The 13,636-nt window shown below is 46.7% G+C and overlaps 1 protein-coding gene across 2 annotated transcripts; it reads left to right on the forward strand.

Moving 5' to 3' along the window:
- The first annotated feature begins 964 nt into the window (after positions 1 to 964).
- ALKBH1 (alkB homolog 1, histone H2A dioxygenase) lies at positions 965 to 13,524 on the forward strand. 2 transcript variants are annotated; one of them, XM_066607617.1, is made up of 6 exons: positions 965 to 1,139; positions 1,792 to 1,900; positions 3,178 to 3,340; positions 3,425 to 3,515; positions 6,348 to 6,541; positions 13,044 to 13,524. In XM_066607617.1, exons 1-6 carry the CDS (start codon positions 1,017 to 1,019, stop codon positions 13,477 to 13,479), a joined length of 1,116 nt encoding a protein of 371 aa, XP_066463714.1. In that variant the 5' UTR covers positions 965 to 1,016; the 3' UTR covers positions 13,480 to 13,524. The 2 variants fall into 2 exon arrangements, with proteins under 2 accessions (XP_066463714.1, XP_066463715.1); XM_066607618.1 differs by having other exon boundaries at positions 973 to 1,056.
- The last annotated feature ends 112 nt before the right edge of the window (positions 13,525 to 13,636 follow it).

Genomic DNA, 13,636 nt, shown 5'->3' on the forward strand with positions numbered 1-13,636 from the left:
CCTCAGGCTGAGGTTGCAAAGTGCTCCAGAAAGATTTTAAAAAGTTATGGCAGGGAAAAGATGACAAAAGAATGCTGTTTAAAAAAAAAAAAAAAAATTAAAGTAGTACAGCAAAAAAAAAAAAAAAGTTCTCGTGTCATTTCGCAGCAGTATGTACACTGTACAAAGAAGACCCCTCCTTCGCAAAGAAATGAAATTGTCTTTTTTTTCCCCTTTCACTCCAATCAGTAATTTTTTAAGTTTTTTATAAGGCTGGTTTGATATCTGCGCTCAGATATAATTATAACTGGGGTCCGCTCGATTTCCAGATGGAACATAAAGCGCCGCACGCAGCAGTTTACTTCCGGTATTTTGAGCCGCATCCGGCACCTCTGACCGCAGATTCCAACGCAGACCTGAGAGCGGCCTCAGATGGCACATTGAATTGTAACATTGAAAAATACAACTCGTCCCGCAATAAACCCCTCAGACCGCCACATCGATGGAAAAATTAAGACTTAGGGTTTTTAAGAGAAAAAAAAAAAAGAGGCCGTGTCCGTTAGGTGCAAAGTATCTCTCCTGCACCAGACCTGTGCACGTATTTACCACACTGGTCGTTATATTTACTGAAGGCTTGCACTATATTTCCTCATTGCTGTTCCTTTATTAGATTATTACATTCCAAATTAAAACATTGGGGCAGATTTATGAAACTGTCTGAAAGAAAAACGGTTTGTTGCCCCTAGCAACCAATCACAGAGCAGCTTTCATTCTGTATTCTGCTCGGGTACATTCAAAGCTGTGCTGTGATTGGTTGCTAGGGGCAACGAACGCAGTTTTTTCTTTCAGGCAATTTCATAATGTCTAATATCGCCTCATCCGGATCGCGGCAGACGTGGGAGAAGCTCTCTGACGGCACTGCTTTCCGTTCACACCGGGCTTCTTGGCACCGCCATCTTGTGATGTTTGACCTCCAACCCCAGTGACGCTGTACGGACGTGTAAACAAGATGGCGGCGCCCTGTCAGTGCCGTAAAGATGGCGACCGCAGTGCTGGAGCAGGGGGAGGATGCTTTCCGTAAGATTTTCCGCCTCTACCGGAGAAAGAACCCGTTGGCCGACCTGTCTGGGGTGTTGGAGTTCCGTCCCGGAGACTCCAGAGTCAGTATTGCGGGTGACGCGTGTGGCCGAGAGCAGCCTCTGCCTGCCTTTAGGTGGTTTGCCCTGGCGGTCAGCCTGCTGCTCCCTGATCCTCCTCCTCTCTGGTGACCCTTGCTCCTTATTTCTTCCTGCACTCTCACCACATCTTACTTCCATGCAGTGACCCTGTTGTGACCTCTGCGATGACCCCTTGCCATTCTGCTGCATCATGTTATCTTCTGTTATGGCGACCGATTTCACTTTCCAGCGTCCTTTTATACGGGACGATCATTGAGCGCTTGCACACCGCTTGCCATCCCGCCGTTCTGAACTGATACTCACTGAATGGAGGCTGAGCACATCGCAGATCTCTCCCGCCCACCCACCTTCACTCACCGTAAACGTGCAGTCATTCGCGGATGAACGGTTACGCCGGCCGACGATCGGCAGGTTCTTATGTCCGTATTAATTGAATGATGACTGCAATATGGTGGGTCATTAGCAGTGTTTACACTTAATGATTATCCTTCACTTTCACACAATGTGGAAATTAATGGAACAATAACCTTCCATGTAAAAGGGCCATTAACCCCCTTCCCACGTGTGATCTGCTCCGCCGCCCTCTCCTGCCCTCTAATGACAGCAGATGGTAGTGTCTTTGCTTTTTCTGCAGTTGAGGTCGGTGGCGTTGAGTGCGGACGCAGTGTCTGATCAGGATGCCGGCCGCGTAGGGTTGCAACCGCTGCGTCAGTGGTCGGCGTACCATGTGGATGGCTACCCAGGTATGATTGGACGAAGACGAGCATTCACCGTCTACTGTCTCTGTTCACACAGCCTTTCTGCTTAGGATAGCAATCAGCACTGCCAGAAGACGTTTTTCACTAGACTACGGCCCTCCATGTTGTGGTGCTGTCTGAATCGCCGTAAAAGGTTTTCAGGTGGAACCCTGAACAGAGCCATAAACGTTAAAGGGCTTTTCCAGGGAAATACTATTGATGACCTATCATCAGGATAGGTCATCAATAGTTGATCGGCTTGGGTCCTCCGCGCAGGACCCTGATAGATCAGCTGTGTGGGTGCATGCTGTCAGCACCGCAATAACAGAGGTCAGAGCGGAAGCCTTCACGCCGACCTTCCATGTAGTGGTCGGCACATGTAATTGCAGGCACGGCTCCCAATGATTTCAATGAGAGCCGTGCCAACCACTCCACAGAGGTCTGACCTCTGTGTTATTTCGGCACTGACAGCATGCGCCCGCACAGCTGATCTGTCGGGGTCCTGGACGATCAACTATTGATGACCTATCTTGATGATAGGTCATCAATAGTATTTTCCTGGAAAACCCCTTTGAGGATTGAAATGGAGACCGTTTTGATCTCTGTTTGACATGCTTTCCGTCATTTTCATTCGTTGCGCTTTTAAAGGGGTTGTCCAGTTACCGGACAGCATTGTCCCTATAGCTTCACCTGTGTTAAAATAACAAAAATAGAAGTACTTACCCCTATGCCACTGATCCAGCGCTGTGGCCCCAGGATTATTTGATGCTGATGTTGTCATTGGCACCTGACCGCTGCAGTGTCGCCAACCGTTCTCCTGCCATCACTTACATCCTGAGTGACAGGATGCCAGTAGTTCAGAACGGTGACCCTGCAGCCATCGGGTGACTTACATTAATAGCAGCAGTAGCAAACAACGCCATGGCCACCGTGCTGGATCCCAGCGGCAGAAGGGTTAGTACTAATCTATTTAAAAAATTTTTTTTTTTTAATCAAAGGTGGAGCAATAGGGGCAATATTGTCTGCTAATTGGGCAATCCCTTTAAGTCCTCCAAAATTACAAAAAACTAAAGGAAATTGTGTAAAATCAAGACCAAAGAGATCTCTGACTCTAAAGTTTTTAGGGTTCCTTTCACCAATTCAACTAGAGCCCCAAGCCAGAAAGCCCCATCGTAGTGACCGGAAGAAGTGTAACTTGCATGTTGTGTTGGCGGAGACAGCAGAAAGGACCTTCATAGAGGGTTATATCCCATCAGGTGGGTGATACTTTTGTCTCTCTCTAGGGTTCCTCTTCATTGTTAACCCCTTCATGCCCGGCTGGCAGCATCATTGGGTGCGGCAATGTCTAAAACTGTATCCCCAGAAACCCAACGTGTGTAATCTGGACCTGCATATGAGCCCGGACAGTACACGGGACCTGTGGAGCAGCAGCCACGCCAAGCTTCGGTGAGATGCACGTGTGCGGCCCTTTAAACACTCGCATCTCATTGGTTGTTATAAAGTCTGACTCCACCGACCATTCTCTAACAGAAATAAATTGTCTCAAAAACGCAATGAGAAGACCCTGCTGGAGAAGCTTCGCTGGGTGACCCTCGGCTTCCACTACAACTGGGACACAAAGGTGAAGGGACAGGGGGCGTTATATGGAGTAGTGTTTGCTGCAGCGAGGTGTTGCATTAAGCTCTTGAACCCCCATCACGGGTCATGTTGTTTCGTCTTATATGGGCAAGGTCTGGTTGTGACTGTAATCTAGGCCCCATTTATAGCTGGGCCTCTTCTGTAGCGCCTGCTAAGGCTTATAGATAACATTTAAGGAATCCCCTATTGTCGACCCTCTGATTTAGGCCTCATTCACACGGCACGCACGGATGACCTGCGCGTCATTGCGGAAAGTAATTTTAAATGTTTGCTGGCTATCGCGGAATCAATGGTTTTTCTGCGGGGATGTACGCAGATGCACAGCGGCTCATCCACGCAGAAAAAAAAAATTACAAGCCCAATGGTGGCTTTCCCCACCTCCCTGCCTGGTCTTCAAGCAACCTGACAAGTATGCACAATGGAGCCCATCTGTGCAGAATCCACGCTAAAATGGAGCATGCTGCGATTTATTTTCCGCTTGCGGAATCCCCAAATCAAATCTGCATGTCTGGGTGTAACTGAGAATGCTCCATGCTTTCCTAAGGGAGACTCAAACAGCAGATCTCCCGTGCAGGTGGCGATCGCGGATTCCGCAATTCAGATCTGCCCGTGTGCATGAAGCCTTAAGGTACTTTTACACAGGACAGTAATCGCTCACTGTATGGAGGCAGAGCATGCTGGAGAACTCTTCCACCTCCTTTAAGAGTGAACAGGCATTCGTTCCTGTATGACTGCCTGTTCACACGGGCCTATAGTTACTTGGTTTTTAGGTGAACTAAAAAGCAAGCAACTATGACAAGTGAGCGATTCTCAATCGCTTACCCTGTGGGGTGTATTAACCCCTTAGTGACGGCTCTATCGTAAAACTACGTCCTGCTGCTGCAGGACGTGTATGGAGGGAGGTAGCGGTGCTATCTCCCTCCATACAGCTCGGGCATCAGCTGTTTATTACAGCTGACACCCGCGGGCAATAGCTGCGCTCGGCCATCGCGGCTATTAACCCTTTAAATGCCGCTGTCAATTCTGACAGCGGCATTTAAATCCCCCGAACGCTTTTCGGGGGTCCCGCACAGCCCCCCGCGGTGAGATCGGGGGAGCCGTGCAGGTGTCATGGCAGGTGGGGGCCTAATGAATGGCCCCAGGGCTGCCTTAGCAGACTGCCTATCAAGCCATCCACACAGGGTGGCTTGAAAGACTGCCTGTAAAAAAGCAGTATGACGTAATGCTATAGCATTACGTCATAATTCAGGAGCGATCAAAGCATCGCATGTTAAAGTCCCCCAGGGGGACTTCAAAGTAAAGTAAAAAAAAAGATCAAGAAAGTTTTTTTTAATTGTTAAAAAAAAAAAGTTATAAAAGTTTAAATCACCCCCCTTTTGCCATATCCATTATTAAAAAATCAAAATCATAAAATAAAAATATGTATTTGAAATCGCCGCGTCCGTAAAAGTCCAATCTATCAAAGTAGTGCATTATTTTTCCCGCACGGTGAACGTCGTCTGAAAAAAAAAAATAAAGAACGCCAGAAATACACTTTTTTAGTTACCCTGTCTCCCAGAAAAAACGCAATAAAAAGCGATCAAAAAGTCGTATGTATTCCAAATTGATACTATCGAAAACGTCAGTACATCCCGCAAAAAATGAGCCCTTGCTCAACTATGTCGACAGAAAAATAAAAAGGGTATTGCGCGCACAAAATGACCGCAGAAAATAATTGAAAAAAATTAAATATCTTAAAAAAATAAAAGTACTACAGCAAAAAAAATACTATACAAGTTTGGTATCGTAGTAATCGTACTGACCCATAGAATAAAAATATCAGATCGTTTTTGTTGCAATTTGTGCGCCGTAGAAACAAGACGCACCGAAAGATGGTGGAATGTCGTTTTTTTTCCATTTCTCTCCGCTAAGAATTTTTAAAAAGTTTTTCAGTAAATTATATGGTACAATAAATAGTGCCATTAAAAAATACAACTCATCCCGCAAAAAACAAGCCCTCATACAGCGACATCGATGGATAAATAAAGGAGCTACGATTTTTTTTAAAAGGGAGTAGGAAAAAACTAAAATGGAAAAAAGCAAAAAAGCTCCGTCACTAAGGGGTTAAAATCTACTGCATAAACATATGCTGTGGATTGTGATGCAGATCTGTAGAAAGTATTCTACGTGCGAACGCACCCGTAGCCTGCCAAGAGCAGCTCTGGGGAACGTGGCACTCAGGGACTATTTGTATACAGTAAATATAGGCCCTTTTACATGGGCCGACAGTCCTCTGGGCGACTGCACAAGCGCTGACGTCACCGCTAAAGTCGTCGACTCATGCAGAGCATGCAAACAGAAAGACTTGTTGCCGGCTTGCGGGCTTCTCCTCCTATGGGAAACGCTGAGCGGGAAGCATTTACACAGGATGAGAAGCCAGCGAGCTAACAAGGTTTTTTAAGCGTAAACAACCGCTAACAAGTGAGCATTTGTGGGGTTTTTTTTGTTGTTTTTTTTTTTAACTTCACACTGAACTATTATCGCTCAAATTCATTTGTTTGAACGAATTTTGAGTGGTAATCGTTAAGTGTAAATGCCTCTTTAGAATGTTTCCAGTTAATGACAGCAAGCAGAGTTCATGCCTGTGTTGAGAAAGTGAAATATAAAGTTACTGAACTTTTTCTTTTCTTTTTTCCAAACACTGATTACTTCTTACATAGAATCGGGCACCTCATGAGCTGTAATGAGGGTGCCACCTCCAACTATAATAAATGGATTCAGCTTTATAGGAAGGATGGGGTTGATGGACAATACTTCTCATTCTTCCTGTCTGCAGAAATACTACAAGGAGCATCAGAGCCCATTTCCGGTGGACTTGGCGGAGCTGTCACACTGTGTGTCTCTTGCCTGTGGCTTTCCTGGCTTCAAGGCTGAGGCCGGGATCCTTAACTACTACCACATGGACTCATCGCTGGGCATTCACGTGGACGAGTCTGAACTGGACCATAGCAGCCCCCTCCTGTCCTTCAGGTGAGATCTCCTGGTCCTGTGTAGAGTCCTATGTGGCTCAGCCTCAAGGTAGTTGACCACTAAGTCAGTCAGAGGAGATCCAGCTCTCAGGTCACATTGCTGCATGCTGTTTACACAGTTGCTGCTGTTTGGTCAACTTCTAATGTCTATTCACCCAGAAGTACTAGTTGACACATCTTACAGTTCTAAGTGCCTGCATGTAAACTTCACATCTGTATTGGGTCGTCTTCACATTCAGCAAACTGCTGCTAACAGACCTCAAGCTTGTTATATGCCGCTTTCAGAAACCTGGAAATGTTTAATACATCTTAGCGCTGTAGTGTGGTCTCCTACACATAGAAGGTGAAGTGCTGAGCGAGAACCCAGCGACTGTTTGTCTGTCTAAACGCTCTGCACGAGCGCCAACGACCTTAGCGGTTATATCAGCACTTGTGCAGTCTTTAGCCGACTCTCATCATGTGTAAAAAGGCCATTAAGCCTGCAGGGGAGAAGGGAGCAGCATGACTGTTCTGTCACTTAAAAGTGCAGTGCAAAGTATGAGACAGATTCACATTTGCCAATTATGCTGTGTTTTTGCCATGTAGTAGGTATGCAGTGGCATAATGTCACATTGTACTGTGTTTTCCAGAAAATAAGACACTGTCTTATGTTAATTTTTGCCCCAAAAGAGGCACAGTGTCTTATTTTCGGATGGGGTAATGGGGTGGGGGGGAGGCTATACTCACCTGGTCTGCTGCGTCCCAGTGGCTTGCTCTGCTGGTCTCCGGCGGTAATGCAGCAGTCTGCTGTGTCCTCCGCACTGAGATATCTTCGTTTTATGGTGACGGGGCTTTTAATACCCTGCCTCCAGCAAAGCAAGCGCTGTGATTTGGATCGAGCACCAGCCAATCACAGCCAGTGCTCAATGAGCCAATCACAGCCATTCAGTGATGTCATTCAATTGAAAGGCTGTGAATGATCGAGCGTCAGCTCTTTTTTCATGTCCCTTAGCTAGGGCTTATTTTCAGGGGAGGGCTTATATTTCTAGCCTTCTCTGAAAACAGGGTTAGGTCTTCCTTTCGGGGTAGGTCTTCCTTTCGGGGAAACACAGTAGTAAGTGCCATATCCCACATGGGTGTTACGCCTGTTACATTTCCTGGATTCTGTTTCCCAGAAAATGGATACCCCCAGGACTTGCAGTATAGCGTAATAACCACATGTTGCTAGCGACATAGATATGAAGCACATGATAACACAAACGTAGCTAGGGACTCGCAATTAGATAACAGGGACAGAGGGTAATAGTAACCAGATAATAATGTATATAATGGGCAACATCCGGGTCATCGTATAAGGCCCTTAAGACTGAGCGGAAAGCATCCATGGTTTAACCCCTTAAGGACATGACCTATTTTGGGCTTAAAGGGGTTGTCCCGCGAAAGGGTTATACACTTCTGTATGGCCATATTAATGCACTTTGTAATGTACATCGTGCATTAAATATGAGCCATACAGAAGTTATTCACTTACCTGTTCCGTTGCTAGCGTCCCCGTCTCCATGGTGCCGTCTAATTTCAGCGTCTAATCGCCCGATTAGACGCGCTTGCGCAGTCCGGTCTTCTCCCTTCCGAATGGGGCCGCTCGTGCCGGAGAGCTTCTCCTTGTAGCTCCGCCCCGTCACGTGTGCCGATTCCAGCCAATCAGGAGGCTGGAATCGGCAATGGAGTGCACAGAGCCCACGGTGCACCATGGGAGAAGACCCGCGGTGCATCGTGGGTGAAGATCCCGGCGGCCATCTTACTAAGGTAAGTAAGAAGTCGCGGGGATTCGGGTAAGTACTGGACGTTTTTTTGTTTTTTTTTACCCCTGCATCGGGTTTGTCTCGCGCCGAACGGGGGGGCTATTGGAAAAAAAACAACCCGTTTCGGCGCGGGACAACCCCTTTAAGGACGCAAGGATTTTTGGTGGATTTTCTTCTCCATTTATCAAGTCATAATTTTTTTGTTTTTTCGTCGACACGGCCTTATAAGGGCTTGTTTTTTACGTGGCGAACTGTAGTTTTTGATGGTGCCATTTTTGGATACATTTGACTATATTGTAAAACTTACATTTTTTTTTTTTTTTATGATAGCAGGGAGCGAAAACACATCAATTCTGCCATAGATTTTTTTTTTTCTTTTTTACAGCGTTAATCATGCAGCATAAATAAGACAATCCATTTTTTCTGCGGGTCGGTATGGTTACAGCGATACCAAAATTCTTAAATTTTTTTTTAGGTTTTTCCACTTTTCTGCAATAAAAACCCTTTTCTTGGAAATCTTTTTTTTCTAAATTGCTGCATTCAAAGTCCTGTAACTTTTTTATTTTTTTATGTATGGAGCTCTGTGAGGGCTTATTTGCGAGACGAGCTGTGTGTCCCTGGGGGACTTTCACTACAGTACTGCCTATCCCTGTGATAAGGCATGGCAGGGCTACTGCCCTCCCGATGCCCCCCCCCGCTGTTGCAGCGGGACGCCGGCTGTGACTGACAGCCGGCTCCCCCTGCGGGATAGTGCGGGATCATATGTAATCCAGCGCTATCTCCAGGACGTAATTTTACGTCCTGTTGCGGGAAGTACCCCACTCCCAGGACGTAAACTTACGCCCTGGAGTGGGAAGGGGTTAAGGGGGCTCTCTAGACCCAAGACTAAATACTCAAAACTGAGGGTCTCCATGCAGAAGAGTTTTAATAATATCTACTTGTTGGGTCACTAATCCCTGTGATCATAGTCTTAAAGTAAATTGCAGCTCGCAACTCACAAAAATTTTCAAAATTTAGTATGATCTCCGAAAAAAATCTATGTAGATTTGTGGCAGAAAGATGTGGATTTTGTAAAGGTTTTAAGTGGTGGAATGCGTGCGGAAAATACATTAGTGAATTCCGAAGTGTGAACATACCCTTAGCATGCAAGTTCTGTGTGAGTTCCTAAATAGATAGCCGGGTAGGGGCACCTTGCATAAAAGGATTCAGGGTCTGAATCTAGACAGCTAGAACCTGTATGGGAGTCGTGTCTAACAAGAATCTGCTTTATAAATTGTAATGACGTTAGCTGGATGCTGAACGGCAGAACTTGGCTTTGCCTTTAGCAGTCACCTTTCCTGGGTGTGAAGTGTTTCCCACTACTCAGTAACTAACAGGACTTTAGGCCCTTTTACACGGTTCGACAGTCTTTCAAACGACTGCACAAGTGCTGACATCACCGCTTGTGAAGAGTGTTTACGCAGAAATACTTGCCGCTGGATCGTGGGCTTCTCGCTCAGCGCTCCACCTCCTGCGGGGAGCGTTTACACAAGACGAGAAGCTAGCAAGGTATTTTAAACTAACTGAAAAGTCTGCTTAACAAACCGTGAACGAGAAGTGAGCAATTTTTCGCATTCGCGCTGAATGAATTTTGAGCGAAAATCGTTACGTGTAAATGGGACTTTACAGTATGTAACAGCTCAAGGCCGCAGGAAATGGGAGATGTGATGCGTGTTTCATATGTATCAAGACAGTGAAAACCGAGATGCAACTAAGGACTTGGCTTTAGATGGGTCCGAAGGTGATGATAACCTGATGACTAATATAATGAGGCTGGAACAGATAGTATAGAAGTGGAAGAACAACCAGAGAAATGCTGACCCTAGACTGGCTATCCCTTTGTCTCTTGCCCTAATCTCTCCCTAACACCAGCCCTCTGCTATCAGTAAACAGCTTTAAGTTGTCCCTATGGACAGCACAGTGTAAACACTATATCTGGGCAACAGGAAGGCACTATGGCCTAGACAAGAGGCTTAAAGGAGTTGTCCTGCGCCGAAACGGGTTTGTTTTTTTTTCAACCCCCCCCCGTTCGGCGCGAGACAACCCCGATGCAGGGACTTAAAAAAAAACAGCACAGCGCTTACCTGAATCCCCGCGCTTCGGTGACTTCTATACTTACCGGTGAAGATGGCCGCCGGGATCTTCTTCCTCCGTGGACCGCAGCTCTTCTGTGCGGTCCATTGCCGATTCCAGCCTCCTGATTGGCTGGAATCGGCACGTGACGGGGCGGAGCTACACGGAGCTGGCATCCTGCACGAGAGGCTCCATTGAAGAAAGCAGAAGACCCGGACTGCGCAAGCGCGGCTAATTTGGCCATCGGAGGCCGAAAATTAGTCGGCACCATGGAGACGAGGACGCCAGCAACGGAGCAGGTAAGTATAAAACTTTTGATAACTTCTGTATGGCTCATAATTAATGCACAATGTACATTACAAAGTGCATTAATATGGCCATACAGAAGTGTATAGACCCACTTGCTGCCGCGGGACAACCCCTTTAAGAAGCCAATTCTGGAGTGACCCAAGGCAAATTGAAATAAATAAGGAAATATAGACCAACTAGAAGACCAAGGTGCAAGGCACTGACTGGACAGACTAGACAGAACTGGACTAGAATGAGGTATTTGGAAGTAGAACAAGACATGCTGGATAGAACACATGCTGTACATGGTTTTCACAACTATCAATCGTACCCATACTGCATAATGATTTAAAGAGAGTCTAACCAATGAGATTCTCCAATCAGTGTTCTTGGCCAACCCCCTCCAATGCCCCTGCCATGGGAGCAGTTGCACAACTGCCCCAACCATAACTTAGAAAGACAGAGATAATGCAGCAGCATTTTTTCTGCTGATCGTAAAAATGGGCGTCTTTGTACTTTTTCTGAGGTTTCCCTCCTGAAGGGGGGGGATGTATTACCTGCAGTTGTAGTTCTCTGACACCTCTCCAATCCGCTATTTCCAGGCCCTGTCATGTGAGAGGGTCACAGCACTTTTATAACTACCTAATGCATTTCTAATTGTCTAGGTAAAGTGCATTGGTAGATTGACAGTACCGGTGCATTGTGGGGATTAAGTACTCTGAAGATTGCATCAGCTATCTTGAAATGGTACCTAGAATCAGTGGATTGGAGGGATGGCAGAGAACTACTACTGCAGGTAATACAACATCCTCTGGTCGCAGGACATAACTTTGCCTCCAAAACCAGAGGGTCGCTTTAACTAAATATTGAAACATCAAAATCTGTCAGCAGCAGCTTATTGATGGTTACCAGAGGTATTTGTTTCTCTGTTTTCAGGGTAAATACAGACTAATGGCCGTCTTACACGGGCCAACAGTCGTTTAAACAGCCGCACAAGCTTTGGTGTCACTGCTAAGGTCGTTATCGCTCATGTAAAGCAATTAGATGGACAGACATTGCTAACTTCTCGCTCAGCACTTTGCCTTCTATGTGAGGCGCTGTGCTGGGAGCATTTACCCTTAGCGAGAAACCCAAGATAGTTTTTTCACTAAGGATGTCCTCTAGCACTCCCATTCAAATGAACAGAGCTGCAGTGTGCATACGCGGTTCATTCAGGTGGCGACCTTTGGAATACCTGTTCTTAGTATTCATGGGTGTCCCAGGTATCAGGCCCCCACTGATCGTAAAGTTATTCCTTATGCTATACTTATCCTGTGGATAAGGCTGTCTTCACATGGGCGTTCGGGATATTAGGTCCATGAATCCCCCCCACCCCCCATATAGTGCTTGCCATCCACGTGAAATCCCCAGGGATTGATGTGAAAACAGCCTTGCATTGCTTTGGGGATAAAGGGAACCTCCGCCACGGCTGTCACAGCCGTGGCAGATGATTGCAGTCTGTCTCCCATTGCTTTGAAAACAATAGCACGCAGCAAAATAGAATTTGTTGTGATATATTTCCCTCATAGCATTGCAGTGCCATGCACGAAAACATCGTTCATGTGTATGACCCTAATCAAAAGAATGCATTTCACAATGCAAAAAAAGTGCATGATTTTCCTCCCCTGTGTGAAGCCGGCCTAAGGGCTAATGCCCACGAAGTCAGACACCTGCCACGAATTTTGTAGCAATGTCCATCCATGGACATACTGTGCTAAACGATTCTCCCCTGCCCACGAGCAGAAATCAACTGGGATTTTCCACTTGTGGGGGAGAATCACACCATTTATTCTATGTGGAAAATCGCATGGATGACTTCCATTGCAGTCAATGGAAGCCGTCCATCCTGCGATACTTGAGCTTTGAGCACCGCGGCAGTACAGCGAGAGTCCGCGTCACTGCCCAGCGCATCATGGACTGTGCAGGCTCGCCAGGCAAGACACTCGCGGCAGATCCGGAGAGGTGAGTATAAGGGTCTCTGGGGGGCGCTGGGTCTAATTCCACTGCAATATTTTGCAGGCAGAATCCGACCCAGCCGTGGGCGTGAGCCCTTAAGGATAACTTTATACCTTAGCACAACCCCTTTAATGCAGAGTTGAGCAATCCTGCATGCACACAGAGCTCCAGCCTCCCTGCTCTGTGCTTCCACCTTCAGGACCGATTAGGAGCCACAGTTTAGGTCACATGATGTTTCATGCACCTGACCTGCCATTCTCATTTTTGGTGGTTTTTTCTTTTGTTTTCCATTGCATGTCTTATCGATTTTTCTTCTTGTCATTGCAGCTTTGGACAATCCAGTATATTCTTGCTGGGGGGCCTCAGCAGAGACGTGTCCCCGACCCCCATGATGATGCACAGTGGAGACATCATGGTAATGTCTGGTGCCAGCCGCCTACTGTATCATGCGGTGCCACGAATCCTGCGCCATCCCGGCGGGGGTATCCTGCCACCCTGCTTATCTGCACCTCCATCCACTGATGACCCCAACCAGCTGTGCTCTCCCTCTGACTGGGAGGTGTGTGAACTATATATGCAGTTCTCCCGCATTAACATGACTGTACGGCAGGTCCTGGAAGCGGGCGGCAGCTTTCCTGAGGAGGGCGACAAGATGGGTAAACGGATGACCCAGGGAGACTCTTACCACAGTGTGGACATCGAGACGCAGGAGGCAGAAGAACAAGGACTCACAAAACGTATCAGAACTGTGACACAAGACTAACAAGGGAGGAAATGGTTTTATCTCAATATATATATTTATATTTTATTGTTTGTGTCTTCATTGCTGGTAGTTCTTGCCTACCCCACCCATTGGCTGCCCTTACAGGCAATTGAGCTGTGGGGTGAAACAGGAAATGAAGACTCAATCACTGGCTGGC

The sequence above is a fragment of the Eleutherodactylus coqui genome, chromosome 6 (assembly GCF_035609145.1).
Source record: "Eleutherodactylus coqui strain aEleCoq1 chromosome 6, aEleCoq1.hap1, whole genome shotgun sequence".
Lineage (NCBI taxonomy): Eukaryota > Metazoa > Chordata > Amphibia > Anura > Eleutherodactylidae > Eleutherodactylus > Eleutherodactylus coqui.